This window comes from Anser anser (assembly GCF_964211835.1).
Source record: "Anser anser genome assembly, chromosome: 2".
In the NCBI taxonomy this organism is placed as follows: Eukaryota; Metazoa; Chordata; class Aves; order Anseriformes; family Anatidae; genus Anser; species Anser anser.
This window is the reverse complement of record NC_139721.1, coordinates 23,429,366-23,453,825: the sequence shown is the minus strand read 5'-3', so window position 1 is coordinate 23,453,825 and position 24,460 is coordinate 23,429,366. Positions and strand designations below refer to the sequence as shown.

Here is a 24,460-nt window from a genome sequence, read left to right as displayed (position 1 = left end):
GAGTTGCCTTGCTCTCAACGAGGCCAGATTCTCCGGGTCACACGAAGAGAGAGAACCCCAGCTGAAGGGTTTTTTTTGTCCTCACTTGTTGAATTCGTTCTCCATTTCTGTGTCTAATCCTGGGGAACTCACACTACAGCTTTTCTGTAATTCATTTTTATTAGTCAGTCATCTGTGACACACAAAGCCATTAAAAACCTGGCTTGTTAAGTTGTTAGGAGCTTTGGGGACTGCTTGCTTTTCTCACTATTCCTTGCAGTTTTCCATGTCTCCTAGATATTAGGAGTGTGTACTTACTCAAATTCTCTCCTGTTTTCTTATCTTAAACTCTATTATGGCAGTTTATTACTAATAATATCTGGTAACTTGAAGAGTGGAAAGAAAATATTTTCAGGTATGTTCATATGGAACATCATAAATATGGAGTCAAAGTCAGCAAATAGCAGTCTAAACCTTGACAGTACCAGAAGTGTAAGTAGATCTTTTGCTGAGATCTTTTTTTTTTGATTGATTGATTTTGTTTCTTTTAATATCAGTTGCAAGGCATCGTAGGCTTCGCAAAGCCAACACATGCTAAAGCACAAATCCCATTTCTCTCATCTGTGCCTGATGCTCTTATTCCTGATGGAACAATGTGGCTTCCCTTTCTCAAACACACATCCATGCATCACACTGCAGAAAGTAAAGAGGAGTTCAAGAGGAGATGAATCATGCATGTAGCAGGGCTGGCTACCTGGCTTAGAGGAGGAGCTTGCTAGCCAGTAGTGTGGCACTTGTAAGTACATGAAATTTTCTAAAACAATTATTAACTATTATTTTAGTTGCTAGTCTGTCTGTATTTCTTTGGGAAAGCCCTTGGTCTCTAAAAACAGCCCAGACTTGATATTTTACCAAAGGCCACATCAGATGAATTCATGGCCAAAAAAAGCTTGGCAAGGAAGCAGAGGGAAAAATAATGTACATCCTTTAAGCAACACAGAGAGACAGGTGTCATTGCATTGAGAGGTTCACCGCTACAAAACTGGTTGGTTTATGTGCTCTCTTTCTCCCATGTTATGGTCAGGAGACAATATAATTGCTCCTGTAACCTGCTACGTTAGCTGTAATGCCAGCTCTGATTCAGATTTTCATCGCTGGAAAGGATGATGCCTTGATTCCTGCCAAACTGTCTGGTTTGACAGAGGACTCTGAGCATATAGTGGCTGCTTCTCTGGAGCTAACCTATATCCTTGCCATTTATATGTCTATACTGGGTATACTAGGTGCAGAATTTGCAGTCAGGTACCACAAAAAGGTATTTCTTGCAAAATGTTGGTGCCTGTGGCTACAGAGATGTTCCAGCACTATCTCAGTTCACAGCTCCGAGAAACCCCAAACAGCAGCCATAGCTATGTAAAGGGAGGCTTGGCTCTGATAAATCGGGATTAGAGTTCTTTCAGGGAAGGACTCTGGTATTTGTAAGTGATGGCTCCACACCCATGGATTTGACCCAAAATGGTTCTGCAACGTGGCCAGTTTTTCAGCTGAATAGCTCAGCAGGGTGTGGAAGCCAGATCTGTGACCTTCTGCCTGCATCCTCCGTCTACCTCCAGCAGGATACGAAACAACAGGAGTGAAAACCCCATTGTCACTCTGCCAGCAGATATCAAGTCATTTCAAAGCAAAAAGGCAGTTCTTCGAATATATCCTAGACAATGATCTACTACAGTAGCTTATTTTAAACAAAGAGCTTATGTGAAATTCAATGCAATAATTTGTTTTCTTTCGGTTTATTCAGACCTTGCTGATAGAAGGGTTTTCAGACAGTCCTGAAACATCTTTGTCCTCTGTAGCCAAAGCTGGACTTAAGTAATTGGCCTGAGCTGAGGACACCGGGTCACTTGGAAGGCTGAATAAACAGCAAGGAGATGAATCAGGCATGTAGCAGGGCTGGCTACTTGGCTTCAGGGAGAAGCTTGCTAGCCAGCAGGGAGAGGAGCTGTGAAGCTACTCTAAGAGAGGGAGCTGCAGCACAGTAGAGGCTTTGCAGCCATTCCAGGTCTTCTGCTTGCTTTTCCAGGTCAGCATGACCAGGAATATCAGGGATGAGCAACATGCAGCTTTTTAGCCCCGAATTTGGGCACCATTCCAGTACCTAAGTGCATCCTGCTAATAACTCTAACAGGGTTCTGCTTTCATGTAGACTATTTCTGAGTATACAAATACTTTTTTTTTTTTTGATGTGAGAGATTTTTTTGAGGTTTTTTTTACTTCATCATCAGGAGCTCTGGGGAGTTGATTGCCTGCAATTTTGAAATTGGTTCCCCCTCCAAAGTGCCCCATTTCGAGTCCATTAACAACAGCAGGGGAGAGGAGGTGATTGGAGCCAGAGGTCCAAAACTGGTAGACTCTTAGCATCAAATCCTCTTAGCACGATCAGTGTCAGGATGAGCTCTCAAATACAGACACCATCCTAATAAGACAGCCACGTTCTACTTTATGGACGGCAGATCTTTTGGGCTCCTCTCTGGGCCACGGGCAAGCACAGAGAGATGCCTCATCTCTTATGGAGAAAATGTGGCTGTCCAGACTACTACTTTTACAGTTATATTTTGCATATCACCCGTACACCAGTCTAAGACTGGTGGGACGCTGGGAAATTGATGTTATTTGTGTTAATGATGTCATTCTCAGCAGTAGCAGGCGCACCCACCAGAGGACAACAAGGGCGATAAAAGTACAGGAACAAAGGTGAGAGCTGGCAATTAGTTGCCCATATTTATCTTTTGTGAGTTCCTGAATTCCTCTCCTCACCAAATCATTAGAAAATTGGAATTGGTTTAATTTCCTTCATTGCATTGGAGCCAAAGATGAAATTAACTTTATCAGTTGCACAGGCCAGCTTAAATTTCCTGCTATTGTGTGATCCTGCTTCTTTGCTTTTCATAAAGAAAAAGCAACTAAAGCAGTTCAAAACGCTTTTAATGAAGCAAAGTAGTTGATACAGCAATTTGTTGTTCTTTTTCCCCCCAAATAAAGAAGTCTGTTTTAACTAAAGTATCTGTGGCCAAATTTTCATCTTAGGAAAGCTGGTTGGTTTGCACTTTAAAAGTATACTTTCTTTGTGTTTTTTTTTTTTTTATCTATCTTCTTTTTTTTTCTTTTTCCCCATTTTATTTTGGTTTGCTTTGTTCTGTTTTACCTTGTGAATTACCAACAACAACAAACAAAATAAGCCCATAGCACAGCACAATACATGATAGATGGTTATCTTCTTGTTGCTTTTTCCTCTCTTTGCAATTCCATTTTTCAACCTGGATAAAAAGCTCTGATTCAGTGTTTTGCAAAAATAAAGTACAATAAAATGGATGCATCATTATGCTGAACAGACGCTGTGAGCACTGCAGGGATCTAGAAAAGGAGACCCAGAGAAACATGGACCTCAGAAAAAGAAAAACTTGACTGTAACTGCTGTATTCCTATTACCACTGGGCAGTACCCATATGCTCCCATAATTTCAGACGTGTGGCTGTGCAGCCACATTTAGGTAAGTGCTATATCTAGTCCGTAGAGCTGCCTTGCCTGTGGCCTCCTGTGAAAGGCTACTGGGGCAGCAGAGCCCATGGGCGTTGAGCTGGGACCAGTTTATTTTACACAAGTACCCTGAGGATGGGCTACAAATGCTGGTGTCTGAGAAAAGCAGGGAGGTGAATGTGTCTGAGGAAGTACAGCTTCACCTTCACCAGGTGGAATCACAAGCTGGGAGAGTTTTGAGATACGGTCCCTGATCATGGGTTTGCGTTGTCCATATATATCCATGTCGACGAAGACGTCTTCTCTTTAGTTCATAGCTAGCATTTCTGCATTATACTTGACACAGATAACAAAGTCTGTAATTAATTCTACTTTGCTTTTGAAGCAAAAAGAGCTTATTCATTTTATTGTGAGTCTGTGACTTTTCTCTTTCGGTTGGATTGGATTTGAGTTGGATTCTCTTCACTACCCAACAAGGTTTACTACAACTACAAGCTATACTAAGAGGTTACTACAGATCTGCTCATAGCTTTTATTTCACTGTAATTTTGCTCTGATGCCTTTTTCTGTGAAATACCATCTTATATTTGGATAGATTTTCCAAGTATTTGGGGGTAGGGAGGTTGAGGACTTTTTTTTACATCACTAGGAAGACATAACATTATTTAAGATATGCTATAGCTACAACCGTATAGTGGTATTTTCAAGAAATCTTTCATCTTCTGTGCTTTCAGCACAAAGAAAGTTTTCTTTCTCTTCAGTCTTTAAAAGCACAGTGGTCCTGTGCATAGCCAAAACATTGGCAAATGCCACCATTGCCAGTGGTGGTACTCAAAAATCATGTTTTGGAGAGTTCCTGAATTAGAATTTTTAGACTTCAGGTACACTGGGAGATTCATCATACATAACTATAACCTAGAGGGGCTGAACACAATCCTTGGGGATTTTTTTAGGTCACCTCCTACCTAAATTTATCTATAATTGTGTGATCTAGTGCACAAAAAATATGTATATATAATTGATACAGAACTGCTTGTGGAAACAGACATTGTCAAACTATCCACACTATCATTTTTTTTTCTTTTTTTTTTTCTTTTTTCCTTTTTTTTTAAATGGGTTATGAAATGGATCGATATGGGCTTCAGTGCAACCATTATACGCTTGGGTATTTCTTAGACACTTTACTTGGTACAATATAATATTTTGACCAGGGAACTATAATGATATAGCAACAGCATTGCACATATGAAATAGATTGCAAAACAGCTGATAAATCTCAGCTGTAGGTAAGCAACGAATTCTCAGCGAGTGACTGTTTCAAGAGAAATTCTGCAGGGGTCAGTTTTTGACTCCGTAGTATTTAAAATTCTTAATCCATGACTTTAAAGAGCATACATCATCAATAAAAAGAAAAAAAAAAAAGACCAGATTATATTTTGCCTATACCTTTAGCCTGTAAGTAATTGAAGCAGAATGTTTAAAAAAAAATAAAAATAGAATGGGTTGGTGAAGAGCTGAAGGAGCTATTAGAAAATATGCCATCAAGGGAAAAACTCAGGAAATGCAATGTCTTTAATAACTCAGATTTAAGAGGTGACTTAAGGACACAGTATAAGTAAGTGCATAGGGGACAAAACTTTAATAAAAGCTATCTTAAATGTAACAAACAAAAGTGTAACAGAACCCAATGGCAGAAACCTGCAGATAGAAAAATCAGACTAGAAACAAGCTGGCTTTCTGCTATCCTACACCCCATCCTTCATATTTGATAATGTTTTGTAAGGGCTTTTTTACTTGTTAGCATTTTTTTTTTTTTAGTAATAAAGGAATGCTGTTGCAAGGCAATTCATAAATTAATTCAGGAATGAACTAATGCAAGGAAATTCAGTCTCTTTTTATGTGTAGGAGGTTTAAACAAGAACTTAGATATTTTATTCCAAAACCGATGTCTAGACATGTTCAATGGCTGTGTACCCTTACAAATGCTTAAACTTGCTAGATGTTTTGCTGTTCCCTTGCTGTCTGCAGTGCTGCATGGTGCGTTGGGTTTTCTTCAGGCTGTGGAGCCCAGCATTCACCTGCTGCCTAGGCTTCAAGGGGATCCAGATAAGGAAAAAGGTCTGATAATTGTGTTTAACTCTGGTTTGGACAGAGACGAGTGGGCTGGTGCCCGGCCCGTGCACAAGCTCCCCGAAGCCATTCAGCCACCTGAGTCCCCCTGTGTGCTCTTCCAACTCACTCAGCAAAAAGAAATTTGCTCCCAACAAAATGCAAAAGTGGCTTCTAGCTTATTATGCAGCACAGCCCAAGGTGCAGGTGGGACTTGGCTATTACTAAAAACTGCTATTTACACAGAGGCTTGGATCATCTGCCCTGGAAACGTCTGGGAAAGTGAGCATAGGACGATGAGCGCAAGGACTTGCAGAGAGCGGGGTGGACCTGCAGTCCTTTCCTGGCTCTTGGTGTCCTCTGCACAGCCTGGCAAGGAATACAGGACCAGCCCTGACAGCAAGGACCTGCCTTTTTTCATCTCTTACCATGGAACAGGTTTGGCAGCACCTACGTTTTCTCATGCACTCTGTAAAGCACCAAGTTCTCCAGTGACTGTTGCCACAAACCTATGTGTTGCAGGACCAAACTTCCAGGAGTAAAATCCATTTTAAGGTGATGATTGTTTTTAAGAAACCACCAAAACATCTGAATGCATGCTCATCTTGAAGACTGTGAGTGATCTCTTTTGAATCTAAGTTCAGCACAAGCTTTGATGCGTCCTGGATGAGGCCCTGTGGACATATCCCTTCATCTTCTCAAGGTGGTTAGCAAGTCAGACTTAACTGGGTATCAGCATCATAGCAGTACCACAGCTTCAGTCTGCAACGTTTAATTGACACCACAGTGGTTCATAATAGCCATAGTTCTCTGTATCAATTAATGTACCTTACCATAACAGCCTTTTAACAAAATATATTTCTGCTGGGTTGCTTGGAGGCAGGTAAATTGAGTCATATTTTTTGTATTAACATTAAAAAACAAAACAAAAAAACCAACCAACCAAAAAAAAACCTACTCTGTGTAAGTACTGTATTTTTCTTGACACCTGTTACAAGACAGTCTGCTTCATTATTATATTCTATGATAATAGAATATTCTATGGTTTAATGTTGTCAATTTATTTCATTAAAGATGAAATCAGGGCAAATCTCAATGACAATGGCAATAACAGATCAGCCAGGCTGGTATTTCTGCTGCAAATGATGCCACAAAAAGCACCCAGGGGTAAGGCTGGCTTGGCAACTCTTTATTTGCTTGGCACCTAAATCATCACAACTTAAATGTTGTTGTCATTTTCTTTTTTTCATCTTGGAACTACAGAGTTCTGTACAAACACCACTAAGAGCCAGATGGCTTCAGTTCTGCCAAAGTTGTAGCTTGGATGAAACTCAGGTGCCTGTTTTGAGCATAACACAAATATTACCTAAGATTCCCTAAGAACCTTGTTATTTTGCTTACGGTCCAGAAACTGCTGAAAACTGGTGAAAAAAATTGGAGTTTTTTTCATTGTGCAGGGCGTGACTTAGAGCTAGCAACTTGTATGCTTTCTGGATCATGTTGTAGCCTAAGTCTGGCTCCTTGTGTATGGTGATCTCAATTTTATCTAAGAGCTGAGTAAGCAAATACTCAATTTGTCTCTGAAAAAGAAAAAAAAAAGGCTGAATTTAAGCATGGCATGGCTTAAGTTGCCTAGTGAAATGTTGCAAATGCAATTTTACTGTACACATGTTGAAAGTTACATCAAAAGTGAAGTGTGTGAATATAGCTGGCAGAGTGGCAGTCCCAGGGCAATGTTTCAGCCAGTTAAAGTAGGTAGGTGCTTTCTGCAGTTGAATACAATTTTCCTGAGGATAATGAAGAAAGGACTTAGCCTACATATGAAAAATATTGGCTTTTCAAGTGCCAGCTGCGGGAGTTCTCACTTTCTTCTTCCATAACATTTGAAGGAAACAAATGGATTTTCCAGGAGACTTTCAGTAGGGAAAACTTTGGTGACTACAATATCTGAGCTTCAAGAAACAAAACTTTTGCCTTTTGCCCAGTTCTCTGAGCCACTGCAGGAGACTTTAGTTGCCTATCCACGGCAACTAGAAATACGGAAGCTTCAGACTGCTATGGTGGGGAGAGATAAAAAAGAAGAAAGACCGAAGTGAGGCTGTATAATATCTGGCCAGTGTGTTACTTGCCTTTTTCAGATGACTTAAGAATATTAAGTGATTCTTAGAACTACGTACAGCGCCAGACAAAGTCCTAATCCTCAAACATCTGGACCTAAAACACAGCAAAATCAACACAGAAGTGTGGGAGAAAAGTAAATGCATGCTCTACAAATTCATACTCCTTCAAACCCTTTGATCCATGTGATTCATGTCACTCTCCCTGGTTTTATATATATATAAAATGAAGTTGACAGAACAGAACCATGCATCACTGACCCTCATTGCTAACCCTCAGATGAGTCTTTTCGGCCAAAAGCATGAAATAAATTCTTTGTCAATACATTTGTGTTTGAATCTGTACTGAATTTGTTGTCAACCAGCAGCACATTCCTGGAATGATGGGAAGTGTCAGATGAATGGAAAGGATTCATGCAAAGAAACAGTATGGATTTTCAAAAATAACTTTCATCCTTTCTTTTTAGAAGCTATATAATGTATAAAAAGAATCACACAAGCATCAAGGAGAGAGCTACCTATGGAACAGCTGCTTAAAACAACAAAGAAAAGAAGTTAAGTACACACCATAGCAAAAGGATAATTTTTTTTTTTTTTCTGGAATGATGACATTTAGCATGTTAACAACATCTTCAAGATAACAGATTAAATATAGCCTTGAACCCTATATACTTATATTTTATTTAAGTGGTAACAACAAAGTATTGTGCAGTAATTGACAACTACTTTATATTACAGTGGCTATAAACTCAACAGCCATGTAAGCAAAAAACAAACAAACAAAAAACCCTGCTTTGTCTTTATTTAGGAGGAATAGTAGTGAAGCAATGATGAATACAGTTTTACTTCTGAGCTACAGTAGAAATGTGAAAATCTACTAGATCTAACTAGAAGGAATTTGTGTTGCATGTTTTTTAAGATACTAATTACCAGCAGAGCCAGCATTTCAGGAATCAGTGCAGACCGCTTAATTTCAGTGAGCACTGGTCCCAGGAAAGAGCATCTCTTCTAATTATATAATTAAGCCTGGTGCTTCCATTGATGGACTTCAGTTTGCATATGCATTGTGAACTGTGCTTGGTTAATTGCAGTGCAGCATGGCTTATAAACCCTGCTAGCTATTCATACATATACATTATAACATTTCCAATCATACGGCTGTCAGGAATAAACTTTTGAAGTGACTTAAAAAATCTGCTTTGATTTCACTACAGATTAATACAGATTAATTAATAACTGTGAGCTAAGTATGGACCTAGCTAATGACAATACGAAAATGGGATGCAGGAGTGATCAGTGGGGGGAGATAAAGAAAAGTTATTAGTGATTTCTAAAAGATCAGTTTAAAAATTTTGTTAACATTCAACTTTTTCACTTATGAAATTGGCAGTCAAAAGTGGAAGTTTTCTAGTAAAACATAAGAGAATCAATAGATACTGCAAATGGAACAGAAAAGGAGGATCTCATTTGGAAAGAACTGAATGATCTTAAGAAAGAAAGAACTAATAGAGAGATGAAATGCCATAGTATAAAATGAAAGATCATATATTAGCTAGGATTCATCCACTGGAAAACAGGTGCAGCTGCATATATTAAGGATACAAGGATGACCATCTGCCAGCAGTGGCAATGCAGCCAATTAAAATGATAATGAAATCCTAGACCACATCAGGCAAAGTATTTCCAGTAAATAGAAACGTTCTGGTGAGAGCTCATGTGGCGTATCATGTTCAGTTCTGTCACACACCTTCACAGGAACCAGCTCAGCACATGCACAGTGAAATCTTGCTTGTTTAGTGAAACAAGAAGAAAGGCTGAAAGAGAAAATGATTGCTGTCACTACATAAGCCAGCTAGGAAAGCCTTGGAGAAGAAAAAAGAGCTATTCAGGCTAAAAGACAACATTGGTACTGGAAAATAAGTATTAAATGGTCATGAATACTTTTAGGCTAGACATCCATAGGAAGTGTCCAACTATCAGAAAGAGGAAGGTCTGGAAGAGTCCTCTAACAGCCGGCACAAAACTAGTTCCCTACTGTTTTTAATAATTCCCTATTCATCTGCTTTTAAGATGGAACTTACTTTCTGGAATGATTTACATTATGTCATGGCATGTGATAACTAGAAAGCAGACTACATCACTGGGAGTTTCTTCCAGACTGAGAACTGTCCTAACAGATACTGAGAGAAGCCAGGAAAGGGAAGAGGAGACATAGAAAGCCTCTGATATCTCATTGGCAATCTTCAAGCAGCTTAATAATTGCTGCAGATCAAAGCATAACTTAATAGGAGCTTTTTTCCAGTTTTTTTAACGTAATATCTCCCAGCTTTGCTCTGCCTATCCTCCCAAATGTTGACAGACTGAGCAAAGTCTCTCACAAAAAGAGAAGTAACACAGTGGGAGTGGAGGGCAGTAGCTCAAGGAAAGACAAGTAGTGAAGAGACAGTGAGAATCTGCAACATGGAAATACAGAGAACTTTGGATACCCTATTAAATAAATGAAATAGTTGATCAATAAAGTCAAATGAAAATATAGAGAATAAAATGCCTTTTTATATGGAGCAGGGACCACAGAGACATTCTTGCTCATGGCAGAGGGAAAAATAAAGGTTGCAAAAAGTCTCTGATTCTGGGAGTGGGGTGTTGCAGTGTCAGCCCTTGAAACAGAGAGACATGAAGCACAAGAGCTCTTTGAGGAGCTTGGACAGAGAGATGCAAGAAGTCCTTGGTGTATGCCGTGAGCACACGTGGTGGAAGGTGTGACCTGCACAGTCCCAAGAAAGGCCATGTAATTGCTCTGTGCCAGGCTCATTCATCAAGCTGCTTGTCCAGCAAAGGTCTCCCTGTCTTCTAAACTCTCTCTCACAAAACAAACAGATGCCTTAGCATGCTGACTCACTGCCTTCATACCCCTGCCCATCTTCTCCAGCTGTGATACCTTGCATGTGTTCAATCTGCTAAGAGCAGCAGGCTGCACAGCGTCTGCGAATAGCTAGTGCTGGGATTTCTTCTGTGTAAATTGGAGCTGAAGCTGCCAAGCTGAGCCTCTGCATGCTCATGTCGTCTTCTCATCACGATTCTTGCTCTCCTGCTTCGTGTCTTTCTCTAGCAACCTGGTAAATCAAGCCACAGCACAATAAAATCTTTGGGATACAGACTGTGTATTTTGAGCCTACAGAGCATTAATGGGCACTGTGGCTGGGGCCTCTTCCTATGCTGCATTACAAAGGATGAAACAGAACATGCAAACTGTTCTGCACCTGGCTTCGCTGAGTTTGTTGTAATGTCTATCCACAGGACTGTTAGTTTAGCTGTCTTTTTATTTTTACTTTTTCCTTTCTTCTAGCTACAGGAGAGATTCATGAGACAGTGCTCAGCAGGAAAGATGGGGTGAATCTGGTCTCTCTCAGTTTGAGATATACTCGTCATTTACACCTCTCTTTCTGGGGATTAGATTTCGTACACAATTATTGTGCCTTGCCAAACTCACCAAAATCAGCTCAGCTGATTTCCAAAGCCTGTTCACCTCCCGAGCAGCACTGGGAGGTACAACCCGTCCCTCTTTGACCTGGCTGGCACCCCATGCAACGTGCATTCTTGTAACGTGAATTTGCAGGGCTTAGAGATTTCAGAGCTTCTTGTTGGAAGTGACGAACCCGGTTCGTCTTTGTTGTGCTTGCTTTTGCTGGTTTTGCTTGTTTGTTTACCTGAAAAAAAAAAAAAAAAAAGAAAGAAAGAACAATTGCTTTGGAACAAAGTTGTATTTTTTGTTCTTCTTCGTGCGTAATAAAACTGTGTTGATGTAAACCCCATGCTTTGCTTTTTCCACCTGGACTGCTGACGGTGCAGCTGCAGGGACAGCTAAGCAGTGCCCCTTCCCTGTGCCCGACCCCCTCACCCCGCCACCTCCCGCGGCATTTCCCCTGACGGGGCTCCCACCAGCTCGCTGCAGATGCAGACGCCGCGGCGGAGACACCGCATGATTCACCAGGGACTGTTTGCCTTGGCCCTGGAGGCCCTCCGTGCGGGGAATGGGATTTCCATTCCCCAGCTTTTCCCTCGGCAGGCGTCCCTGGAAAGGAGCACGGCCCCGGCTCTCCTCTGCCGGCGGCCTCGCGTCCCCCTGCTGCGGGGAGAGCCCCCGGGACGGGGCAGGGACAGGTCTGACAGGGGAGGACAGCGTGGGGGGAGAAGGGGCCGAGGTGCAGGGGGGGCTCGGGGCTGAGACCTCAACCGGTGGGGAGGGATGGAGGGAGGGAGAGGGGCCGGCAGCCCGTGTCCGTGAGGGGGCAGGCGGCGGGCAGCGGGTCCCGGCTCCGTGAGGGGACGGGCGGCGGGAAGCGGCTCCGTGAGGGGACGGGCGGCGGGTCCCGGGTCCCGGCTCCGTGAGGGAAGGCTTGGGGCCGTCAGAGGAGGGAGGAGAAGGAGCGGAGCCGACGACCCGCGTCCCGTGAGGGGCTGCCGACCCCGCTTCGTCCCTGCCGGGGGGGCGGCGTGCTGACAGCCGCGTCCCTGTGAGGACCGCGTCCCTTCGGGTGCGCGCTGAGGAGAGCGGCGCCCCGGCCCCCCGCGGCTGCCTCCCGGCGAAGAGGCGGCCGGGGCGGGTCGGGCAGCGAGCCTGGTTCCTCCCGAGGGGCCACCCCTCCGCCGGACACCGCTCGGGGCTGCCCGGGGCCGTGCCGAGGAGGAGGAGGCGCTGCCCCGCTCGCAGCCGCCCCGCGGAGCGGCCCCGGCAGCCCCCTCAGGTAAGGGCGGCGGGTGGGGGGCGGCCGGGCCGGGACCCCCGGGGTGGGCAGCGGGAGGGCGAGGAAGGGGGGTCCCGGCTGGGGAGGGTGCGGGCAGCGGGGTCCTGCCGAGGGGCTTCGCTGCTCCCCTTCCCCAAACGCTTCCGTGGCCCTCGGAGGTGCGCGGGGTTGGGAAATTTCCCCTCACGCCCGCTTCCTCGTCCGTGTTTCACTAACTCATGCATTGTCCGTGTGCCGGGAGGAGAAGCAAAACCCGGGTTTTAAGCTCGGTGAGGAATTGGAGGCACTTTACCTGGAAGGATTTATTAAGGAGATATCTCGCAGGTGTCCTCTCCGGCTCCTCGCAGGACGGGGTGCAGCAGGGCTCGGCCTCTGCTGTGGGGAAGGGGCGAGGGGCAGCGTGCTGAGGGTTATGTGCCTGCTCTGGGAACCCGGCCTAGGTGGTGCTCTTAATCCTATAAAAATCGCGGTGGCACCCTTAATGACCACCTAGTCCTGCTTCTGAACACAGTACTTGCAGGGTTATACCGACCCGTGCCATTACGCTCGACGGTGGGGTGGAGTTGGCTCAGAAGGAAGATTGCAACCCCCTGGTTAATTTAATGCTTCCTAAATGCCTGGGTTTTCCTTCTGGGTCATCACTCAGTGATCCTGACTGCAATCTGAAAAGGGGGCATGCTGCTTTATGTGTTATAGCTGTGCTGCTGTCAGGAAGCTGAGGACTTGAGAAGAAATTAACATACCGAGTCCCATCAAGAGCTTAATGAAATACACATTTGTCTTTTTCACAAAAACCTGAAACTTCTGATCCAAAATATTTTTTGAATGATACACTATTCTTATACATATATCAGCTTTAAGCACCAGCTTTTTTAGCTTTTTCTCGTGTACTATATACCAATATCATTATAGGCATATCCATCAAATTAAATTTATTTTACATCTTTAGAAAATGCAGCACTTAATTACTTATGGCTAAGACCTTAAATCCTGCGGACAATATTCACATAGTTTACGTGAGTCTTTCCATTGACTTCATTGGGATTTCTCACAAATAAACCCTGCACAAACACACACTAGTGGTTAAGAGCTGGGACCCGGCTGTAATTGTAAAGATGCTTCAGTCAGTCCGTGCAAACTAGGGAAAGGCTAATCAGATGTAAATGCTCTCCCATGACTTATAAACTATCTCCATGGGAAGGTAAAGCACTAACCACTGCTATTTAATTATGATCTGCACATCATTAACAAGCTCCTTTAATATAGTGTACTCATTGTGAGGTGGTGCTTTCTTTATGAGTAAGGGGTTTTGGGAATGGAGTGTTTTATAACCCCAAATTATTGTTTTGTGTTGGTGCTGGTACTGGGGTCAGTGTGGGTTTGCGAATATGTTTCAGAGCTACTGGATCTTTTTTGTAAAGAAAAACCTTCTGTTTGCAATTAGGAGCAGTCCATTATGGTTTGTGACTGTACTTCAAGGAGACAAAACTAAGCAGCCCGCATACATATTATATGTCGTATAATACATGCTTTCATATAATTTCCTACTCTGAGTTGTAAAAGTGAAATTTCTCAGCTTTGCCATGCTACTCTTCTGCGAACTTAGTGGAAACTCTGATGCCTAGATCCAATTCAGAACCAGAAAGTGCAAATAAGCTGCCCCTAAAGAACGAGATAATGAAAAGGTCTGTTGTCCAACTGGCAACTGAAGAAAACTGTAACATGGAGATTGATGCTGTCATAAAGTAAGAATTCCCACTGCAAAGGCTTGCCGTCTGACCACTGGAAACTATGCAGAGTAAACCATACTATGGGTGCACTGTTCTACAACATCGCTCTTAATTTTTATATGGCAGGCTTCTGAAATGATTGAAATGATCGTCAGCTTCCGCTCCGAGCAGGGGTTGAACCTGATGACCTCCAGAGGTCCGTTCTTACCTCAATTAATCTGTGATTCGGTGATTTAGTAGTTATTAGTTCTACCACGGTGTTACCAGGAAGTCTATCTGTGATTTAGATGAATGAGTTAGAAATAAGAGATCTCTGAGTGTTCCTTATTTCGTTAGTAGAGAATTAAATTATACCTGTAGCACATGTACTCTAAGCTCTTTAGATAATCGAGTCCATTGTGTAGAAGTCCTAATATGATATTTATACCTCACAACAAAATGTAATGCAGACTTAGAATATTGCTCTTTGCTTTTTCTGATAAGCTGTGTGTTTTGCTGTGCATACTCATCATACGTGTGTGTTTCTGCCCTCCATGCTCCAATAGGCAAGCTGTTCTACCCTCGTCCACAGCACTTCTTTGACTGCTGCCAGAATGTGGCTGCCCTTACATATTCCGTAGCATCTTCAGCCACGCTGCATATGGGAACTCATGCATATTGCAGGGTTTGTGGCAGTAGCTGGCTGACCACCTCATGTCATTCACCTCCCTTCTAGGAACTGCTCTGGAATGTGGTTTGGGTCTTCCCTTTGCTGTTTTGAGATGTAAGTTTATTCCTGTTGTGGTTTAACCCGGCTGGCAGCTAAACACCACACAGCCGTTCGCTCATCCTCCCCCCTCCCTCTCTGGGATGGGGGAGAGAAACGGGAAAGTGAAGCCGGTGAGTTGAGATAAAGACAGTTTATTAAGACAGGAATATAATAATAACAATAATAATAATAATAGTGATAATGATAATAGTATTAGTAATAATAATGTGTAAGAAACAAGTGATGCACAATGCAATTGCTCACCACCCGCTGACCGATGCCCAGCCTATTCCCGAGCAGCCGGCCCCCCACCCCGGCCAGCCACCCCTATATATTGTTTAGCATGATGCCAGATGGTATGGAATACCCCTTTGGCCAGTTTGGGTCAGCTGTCCTGGGTCTGTCCCCTCCCAGCTCCTGCTGCACCCCCAGCCTGCTCGCTGGCAGGACAGAGCGAGAAGCTGAAAAGTCCTTGGCCTGGTGTAAACACTGCTCTGCAACAATTAAAACATCAGCATGTTATCAGCGCTCTTCTCATCCTAATCCAAAACATAGCACCCTACCAGCTACTATGAGGAAAAATTAACTCTGTCCTAACTGGAACCAGGACAATTCCCCTGCCATGTTTGATTTTATTAACTCAGGACACAACTCGGGTGTGGGCATTTGCAGCAGCGGCCAGAATAATTAGGTACACAACTTCTGGTTCTGAACCCACTGCAGACTTGGGTTGCTCTTACTGTCTGGACACTTGTTACCTTAGTTTGGTAAGGGAGTGTTTGATGTTGCCGAGTCAGCAATTAGTTTTATACTGTGGTGGCTTGCAGTGCTGTTATGGAAGGTCTTTGCATTTGGGTTGTCTGTCTCAGAATACACCTGAATTACTAACTGGCTTTTAGATAATGGTTTTCCCAAGTTCTTCTCATGCTACCGACAGCACAAATGGCCAAAATTAGCCCCTTAGAGGAGCTACTGAATGTGTTAACGAGGGAGTGCTGCTCTGCTGCTTTCTGGGACTCGATGTCGTCCTAGGTAGGTTCGTGCACACTTCTGCAGGTAGTGCCTGCCATCAGGACTGGGGAACAGATTGGGGATTTGCAAATGTGGAGCACCTGCAACGTTGTTCCCTCTCAATGGCTTAACTCTATCAGTGATCTGTGGTTGACAGCCATGGTTTTAGGGGAGTTGTACCCATGCTGTTCTGAGCCTAACGAAGACCTGCTTGTGCCACAAGGAGCCATAGAAAATCCATTTCATCTGGGGGAACAGGATTATGTAGAGTGCTCCTTTGTAAGGACGAAGGCAAGATGGTGCTTCTTGCTGACGTGCTAAATATCCTCCTGATTGTGGCTGGCTGCCTCCACACAACACCTGCATAGCTAGGGACAGATATTTTCCAGTGCGGGGCTCTGAGGAACTCCACAGCTATTTTTCAGAACTGAAAAGTGCCTGCATCAGCAATCTGGTCCAGAAAGATGGAGGAAATTATTAATACGCTGTGTCCTGACACCCATGCCACACACAGTGATTTCAGTGAGTAATGGACCAGTAATGCATGTGCTGGCTTGTGGTAGTGGAATACCTTGGAACATGTTCTAACTGATAGTTAACGGGGCTCTGAAGTGCCTGCAGTCCTTGTTTTTATCCTTTTTTTTTTTTTTTTTTTTTAATTTCTGAGGTGGTAGAAATGAGAATGAGGTATTTTGTGTCTTGCATGTAATAGGGGCTGATTGGTTTTCCAAGTAGCTCACAGTGCTTGCTGACCCAATTTCATTGACTTACGTTGATCGCTTGCAGGTTCTTTAACTTCAGGAAAAGCTTTTAGATTTAACCACAGTTTGCTGTTATCTTAAAAATGGGTGGATGATAAGGAGTGCTGAAAGGATTTCAGAATGTTCTTGCTTTTATGCGCTTGTGATCTTTGTATCAAGAATACCGAAGTTAGATCTGCAGGCAGCTTAATGGAGGTAAATGTCTGTGTCTTTTAACTATCAGACAAGGAAAGCTGAAGGCAGCTTGTAGCAGTCATAACAGCTGTCGGTGGTGCTTTTTTTTGTCCTTTTCCTTCCCATATATGATGAGAAACTATATAGGGTTCAAGAGAAGGGATGTTATCTGCAGTTACTAGAGGTGTTGAAGTCCCACATAACTGCTGCAAATTGCCCCTTCTGTGCACAGAGCCGGTTTTGGTAGCAGCTGGAGAAGGTGGTGGGGCAGGGGTTTGTGGGGTTAGAGGGTCTGATTTAGCCTTGGAAATGAACTCATCCCACACAAGAAGGAAGGAGACCACCCAGAATAGCAGTAGGCTTGAGCTGGAACATCTTACTATCCTGGTTTCCTGATTTCTTTTTGGACACGATCTGCCCAGCAAGGACCTGAATGAAAATGCGGTGGCCTTCAAAGCCAATGGAAAGTTTTCCTAATTCTCTGTATGAAAGAAATTTCCCTGCAATGGAGTAAGAGATGGAAGAACTCCGACTTTAGCACGAGCCACAGAGCATCTCTCCTCCTTTGACAATGTTTATGAGTTATCACAGGAAAGAGGACAAATCTTAGAAACACGTACCATGCGATGGAGAAGGTCATTGATTTATCACCACTGGCACTGAATATCCAGTAGAGCCTCTGCTCAAAACGCAACCATTAATCCCCTGTGAGAAGACTTCCATGGAAACATATTTTAAAGGATAGAAACAGGCATGTGGTGTTTGAACGTTGTCCAATGAAGGAAGTATGTATTTTAAAGATGAAGTCACAATTTCATTTTTTCAATATTCTTACACTGTAATTCATGGAAGTTGAAAAATGCATTAGAGGGCTTAAAAAATAAGTTGGTTGTATGGGTATACGACTAAGTAAGCACAGGTAACATTGCTAAGAAAACGCTGTGGCAATGTTGAGTTCTTGACTAGCAGCCAGTTAGGGAGCAAAGGAAACCTGAAAAGAACAAGAGAACCTGTCTATTTACTTACTGTCTTCTAGGAAAATTATCCTTTTCTGTACCAAATTTCTTCAAGATTTGAAGCAGATATTGCAAACAGCCCTTCAGGTTGTACCTCTGTGAAAACGCTGCTCAGGACCCTCCTCTTCCTCTCTCCATGGGTGGAAGGAAAGAGCACTGGAAGCCTGGTGATCAGCCTGGGTGAGCCGTGTGTCTTGCCACACCTCTTCCTGGTGCCTTTGGCTTTCGAGGTGTTTGGGATGGTTGTCATACACTAGCTTGATTTTGGGGCTGCCCCGGTGAGTTGTCTCCTGATGGCACAGTCATGAATACTCCTGCTGTAGCAGCCGGAATTGAAGGGCTTGAAACATATTTTCCAGAGAGCCACTGAAAGTAGGTGTTTGTAACTTGGGGAACACGCTTTTAGCTTGGTAGAGCAAGGGTTAGCCAGCAACGCGATGCTACAGAGAGCTGTGCCAGCAGCCTGGCTTAGCCTGCTGGGAAAATGAGGTGTTAAATACCAAGTGTGGTACAATAAACACGATCCAGCTTCGCCAGTGAGGACAGCGGACCTTGCAGAAGACCCAGAAAATAAACAGAGAACTGTGGGAGGGCTGTACACATGGAAGCTGTGCGACCACAGTGCAGGCTGGTTGTGTGAAAACACAAGCAGCAGTGGACACAAATATGTACCTGGAACTAGAGCAAAGCACCCCAGTCCAGAGTGCCATCACCGCAGGAAAGTGGTACAGAAGTTTTGAGTTCGGATTCAAGGTGGCAAGAGAAGAGCACAGGTTTGGATCGGTGGTGCCTTCTATCACGTATACTTATATGCTCTCACATGTACTTCATATACTATACTTTATACACATCCTATATAGCTTTTGGATTTGGGAACTCATTGTTTTTTCTCATTTAAAATTGATGCAATTTCCCTTTTATTTTTATTTTAGATTATCCTTGTATATCAGAACTTGGAGATGAGGCAAATAAGTCTCTCCTCTGTTAAGCACTGGTTCCTTTTGAAACAGTAGTTTAAAATGCTTGTGAAGGTAGGAGTACTTTGGTAATAGGGCATTTATTGTTGGGACTGTAAGTAGGCTAATTTTCTAATTTTCAGACTGGTAAGGGTATTGAGATCTAAGGATCTATGTTTTCTGAAGCAAAATGAAATGCTATGAAGCAGTAGAAGCTATGCTAAGCTTGAATATGAAGATCTCCAGAAAACTAGGTACTGTTACTCAATTCTTCTGTTTCTTTAGTACCCCTTTTTTGTCACCGTTGACTCATAAAATCATGTAGAATTGAACATTAAAAAAAATTTTTTTTCAATATGTTTCATAATTCAGTGACAGCTAATGAATGATTCCTTAGGCATTTTGGTTTATCTGGTCAGCTAATCATATATTTGCATGCTTTATAAACATTTTCCTAGTAGAATTCAAATATTTAGAGCCACAGCAAACATTTTGTTTTTCTGATTTCTGAAGTTGCTTGTGGGCAGAGTTGATCCTAGTGAAGTTGTCACCAAATATAAAAGATTGCTGTGAAGGTATAAACTATGTTAAGGGGCAGATCGTAGGAGAGTTTAGTTGGAGGTACTTTGCAGAGCTGGGAGGGTGGTCCTTAATTCTTCGTCACAGCTTTCTTTGCTCACAGGACAGTTCAGGGATGCTCTCTGAAGGTGCTCTGCCACAGCATTGTTGGTTCTCTGCTAATGCACCATCAGGAACAGGTGAAATGACTTCACTTAGAGAACTGGCATGTCCTTGAGGTTCGTTTGCCTACTGGTCCTAACCAGCAGGCCAGAAGGAAGGAGGCCCCCTTGCAGAGTCCCGTGTTTGTTGCTGATGGCCTTGAGAAGTGAGAAGACGACCTGGGAGCAGCTTTCAGCAGTAACTACTGTTGCATCCAGCAAAATTTGGTCCCGTTTTGAGCAGTGCATGCCGTTTACAGAGTCCATCTGTTTCTGACTAGAGCACTGGAACTGCTCTACCAATAATACCATCCAGCTGTCCACGCTGCTGGGGCTCCAAAAGTTTACTGCTTTGTGGCAACTGTTATAAGTGGCAACTATTTACATAAACTCTGCCCTATTTTGAATGTTCTTAAATCATATGTTACTGAGTGACATTAAACATTTAAACATGGTTGGGCAAAAGCCCTGTTCATTTTGCCCTATGGCATGTACACCAGAACATTGTGTTCGTATTTGGGGGTGCCAAGTAGGAAACACAAAAGGAAAAATAGATTGGTGCACAGAAAAGTAGTGCCATGTGTATACAGTTGTGTAGGACAGACTTAAGAAAAATGGATAAAAACCTTTTTATTAGAGAGAAAATATTTCCATAGAATTCTGTATTCTGCTAGTGGGTGCCTCACGGTGGTGAAAAAATGTAATTCTCTTGCTGAACCTGGGCATTTAGTTGTCTTCTGTTACAGATCTGTGGCTCTGTGTAACTATGCTTATCAGGCTTAGGACCCTATTAAAATTGTTTTCATTATTTTAGTTATTTAGCCAAAATTTAGCCTCACTGCTTGTGAGGTTGCCACCATTTCAGGTAGGACAGTCCTGTTTTTGTTGTGAAAGTGGGTAGCTTTGTCCATCTCTTGCATCATCTTTTGACCAAGCTTCCACAGTACATAACAATCGTGTTTTGGGGGAAGGTAGAAGGAATAGCCATCTGAAAATGTCACCTACAGGGGACATGGCCAAAAGATGAGCTTTTAGCATCTCAGTCTTAGCTTTCTGCTTGTGGGCAGAGTCAGCCATGGCTTTTGATGGTACCTTAAGAAACTCCTGGACACGAATCATCTCTTAGTAGAGGGATTTTGCTGGTTAATTTGCTCTTTGTTATAAAAAAAGCTTCTTAACTTGGGGAAAGCTCATTGCTAATCTTCAGAAGTCATCTTCTTGAGTAACCAAGGTTCATTCTGCACTTTTACCTTCATGCTAACAATCAAGAACTGTCTTTTGAAAGAGAAGCATGAGCTGTTTCCAGTTCATGTTCACAGTTACTGTTTCTAGAGTATATTAATTTCTCTTGTCTTATTCTCCAAAATTTTCTGAAGCAAGTATCTGTCAGACCACAAGAACCATTAAACATCTGAAAAAATGCACACTACATGGACTGCTGAGTAGAATAATGAAAATTTGTGTCCTCATATCCATTTGTGCTAACAAGCTCACTGAAAGAAAGTTCCTTTCTTGTTTTAAAAATAATTGATTTTTATGGATGTGTCTAAGAGTTGATACATTTACAATTTTAGCTACAAACTTCAACTAATAATATACATGAAGACTATGCAGGGTCTGCTAACTGCTACTTTATTATATAGATCTTCCTTCTTGAAGGTGTAGGCATACCATTAGATCTGACTGTTGGTGTGTGATGGGAGGGAAGCAACACAACTGTATGGTTGACATGGTTGTAGTGTATCTTTTTGTGTAATCACAGAGCTCATCTCCTTCTCTCCTTTACTGCAGTATTGCATCCTGGAATGTCCCTTTACTTCTTGAAAATGATGAAAATGGTGGCATGCTTCTTCTTGCTGTTCGGGCACGCTCTGCTTTCCACTGGCTCTGTCATGGCAAAAGATCTCCCCGGAGGACATTTCATCCGAAGAAGGGATGTTAACTCACAATCTCTACTAGGTAAGTTACAAAAAGAACAAACCAAAGAAAAATAACAACTACCACTAAAAGCCATCTCAAATATAAAGATAATAAAGATAAAAGGCATAAGCACTTGGCCAAACCTTGGCTGAGTTAGTTTGTAACAGTTTTCAGGCAGGAATATGAGAGTTTGTTGACCTAGCAGCTATTGAAATAAGGTGTTTACTTTTGGGATATTAGATCTATTTTATATAAGTGCCATGAAATAAACATTTGCTACAGGACTCTTGTACTGGAAAAAAGGCCTTATTTTCAGTGTTTAGAGAAAATATGTTTTGGTGCATGGAGGTTCTGTCAAAGCTGTTTTTTACTATGCAAGCAACCTTTAGCTTTTTATATGTGCTTTGGGTAAGGGTGACTGAACTAAAATCATTAGCTATTGAAATGGGGCTTCTTGTTACATTACCTGATGTTAATCCCTTCATTCTGTCAAGTTGATTTTATTCATAATGAGTAGCTTATTTTTCCTGTTTTGCCAAAAATCTGAGGACAGAATTTGGCAGTTAGCTTGTGTCTGTTGTATTTTAAAACATAGGTTCATCTCTCTCATTGATCGTTGCCAGTTCCCTTTCTTACTGTCTCTATCAGAAGTAATAGATGTGGTCTTGAGATGCTTGGGGTTCAGCAACTGGAGGCTGAAAACCACAGCTCTGGAGACCTAGTCCATCAGAAGGCATGGATGTGAAACAGCAAAGAGAAACACTCCCATTCACTCCTTATTCAACAAGACTCTTATTCAACAAGACTCTTAATCTTTCTAAGATCTTAAACTCTAAAATGAGATTAAACAGAAGTCCCTCCTGAAACTTTCAGGGTCTCCAGCAAATATCCTATCTTATTATTTCAAGAAATGAACTGTCTCCCTACAAAATGAATGCAATAGGTGCAATGTGGAGAAACTAACAGGTGTCATGTTTCTCAGCTTGCCTTTTTTCTGTGATTAAAAAAAAAGATCTTCTATAGTCCCTTTTTCATATTTTAAATGGTAGAAAATACATTAAAAGTATTAGCACCAAATATCAAGTCAAAAGGTACAGATTAAATTATTTCTTTCATATTTCAAAAGCCGGGCAATTTTGTGGCCCCTGCATTTGGAAATTTCTGTATTCCTATTCGGTTTGGCATGTGCAGGATGCAAACAGTATTGGCAGCTCTGGCTGAAAGAACCTTTTCGAGACATTAAATGATGCAAGAAACTTGGGACATTTCTCTGGTCCAGCCCATAAAACTACGTGGCAGTTTGGAGTCAGCCTTCTGGACCTTGCATTCTGTTACAATAAATTAGGTCACCTGCTTCAAATTCTGCAGTTGCATATGAGCAGTGGCATAGTTAAAACGTGCCTCTCTGCAAAGAACAGAATGTGTAAAATGCATGCCATTCTGCTCAAAAGCTGCACTGTTCTTTAAATGACACTAGAAAGAGCTGGGCCAAATCATGATCTCAGTGGCATCAATTTTATTGACTTAATAAAATCACTCAGACTTAGAGCAATTTAACAGGGATTAGAAGCTGTTCCATTCTATATAATATATATATTACAAATAGTGGCAATGACAGTTGCTGCTGTTGTGGAAAGACTTGGTTGGCAGGCAAAAATGAGCAATATAGCTGCAAAGAACCAATGGATATGTGGAAAAGCAATTCAAGTTCAAGTAGTTTTTGTTGTTTTTGTTGAGTGGAGGTCTCTGTTTCTAGGACTAGAATGAAGGATTATGTGTTGTAAGTATTAGTAACATCAAAATTTTATTCATTTTTTTCTCTATTTTGCCAATTTTTAAAACAAAGTGCACTGCAGTGACAGGTATTTACTGGTAAAATACTAGTAGTGGCTATATACAGAAGAAAAAGTCCTTGCTGTAGGAAACTGGCAATATAAATAAGCAAAATGGAACAGATGAAAAATCCTGTGGTATTATCCAAATAGAGATACAAGTACTTTGGGATCCAGCTTCTGGAGGATTTAGTTTTTTTGGCAGCCATACAGTCATTCTTCATAGAGCTGTTAATTGTCTTGTTAGGGCTAATAAACTATAGGAAGGAAATTCTAAGAAAGCTTTCGGAAGGAATGAGCTATGTCTTTTCTGTGTTCTTATCCCCAGTCTTTCTGCTAAACCTCAATGTGTATTGGTTTCTTTTTGTAGAACTTTACTGAGCTTATGATTTATTAGCTATAGTAATAATTCTAAACATTTCCATTAAAATCTGGTATCTTGTGTGCAATTGAACACAGAGCTTTTGGAACTCAGCGTGGCCTTTGAAAGTCAAACTGCTTTGAGTAGGTTTGACTTTTCACGCTTCTCTTTCCTTAAACCCTGAAACAAACTCCTGAGTATTTAAAACCTGTCAACTATGCTGATTTGATTAACTTCATGAACATTTTCCTAAATCATCCTTGCAGCATATTAGTTGCAGAACATGAGTAGTTTGTTTAGAGAGAGAAAATATTTGCGTATTTCTCATATTCACAGAACATATATTACATTGTTGGAAAGCAATGTGTTAATGTAGGTGTATCTGTGTTTGGAGTGGAGTGGTGTCCTGAAAGACCACGTGAAATAACAGAAAGAGATGGGATGGCCCATGGAAATCTGTCTTTTCTGAAGCAGAGAACAGTCCCCTCTCCCGTTAAGTGACATACAAATTAAAACCTACCTTCTCTTTCCTCTTATCAATAATTTGATCCTGAGTATTGGATCCTTTGGCTTATCCTGATACCTCAAAGGAAATTAATCTTTTTGATTCAGAATCTTCTAAGGGTTTTACGAGAGCTCTGAAGAGTTTTTACTTAGCTGTCTGACGAAATCGTTGTTCCTGCTGAGTGCAGCTGTTTCGTTAGATTACACACAGATCAGTGAAAGCACAGTTTGCCAACTTAGTGTT

At 42.1% G+C, this 24,460-nt stretch overlaps 1 protein-coding gene and 1 long non-coding RNA gene across 7 annotated transcripts in view; one reads left to right on the top strand and one right to left on the bottom strand.

Annotated features, from left to right (window-relative positions):
* Window positions 1-8,401: 8,401 nt before the first annotated feature.
* LOC310893868 lies at window positions 8,402-15,502 on the bottom strand. The gene is made up of 3 exons (XR_014579378.1): window positions 12,777-15,502; window positions 11,230-11,446; window positions 8,402-10,852 (listed from the first exon to the last, which is right to left on the bottom strand). It is a non-coding gene; the product is annotated as an uncharacterized lncRNA (long non-coding RNA).
* The window catches only part of MATN2 (matrilin 2), a 68,693-nt gene continuing 55,922 nt past the window's right edge, over window positions 11,690-24,460 (top strand). For 3 of the 6 annotated variants that reach the window (XM_083823333.1, XM_083823332.1, XM_083823330.1), the window contains exons 1-2: window positions 11,690-11,900; window positions 21,391-21,558. In XM_083823333.1, the coding sequence (XP_083679459.1) occupies window positions 11,771-11,900; window positions 21,391-21,558 (298 nt within the window). In that variant the 5' untranslated portion in view covers window positions 11,690-11,770. Of the gene's footprint in view, window positions 11,901-11,981; window positions 12,485-16,274; window positions 16,496-21,390; window positions 21,559-24,460 lie in introns of those variants that run through there. The other 3 variants (XM_083823335.1, XM_083823334.1, XM_083823331.1) reach the window with 2 other exon arrangements.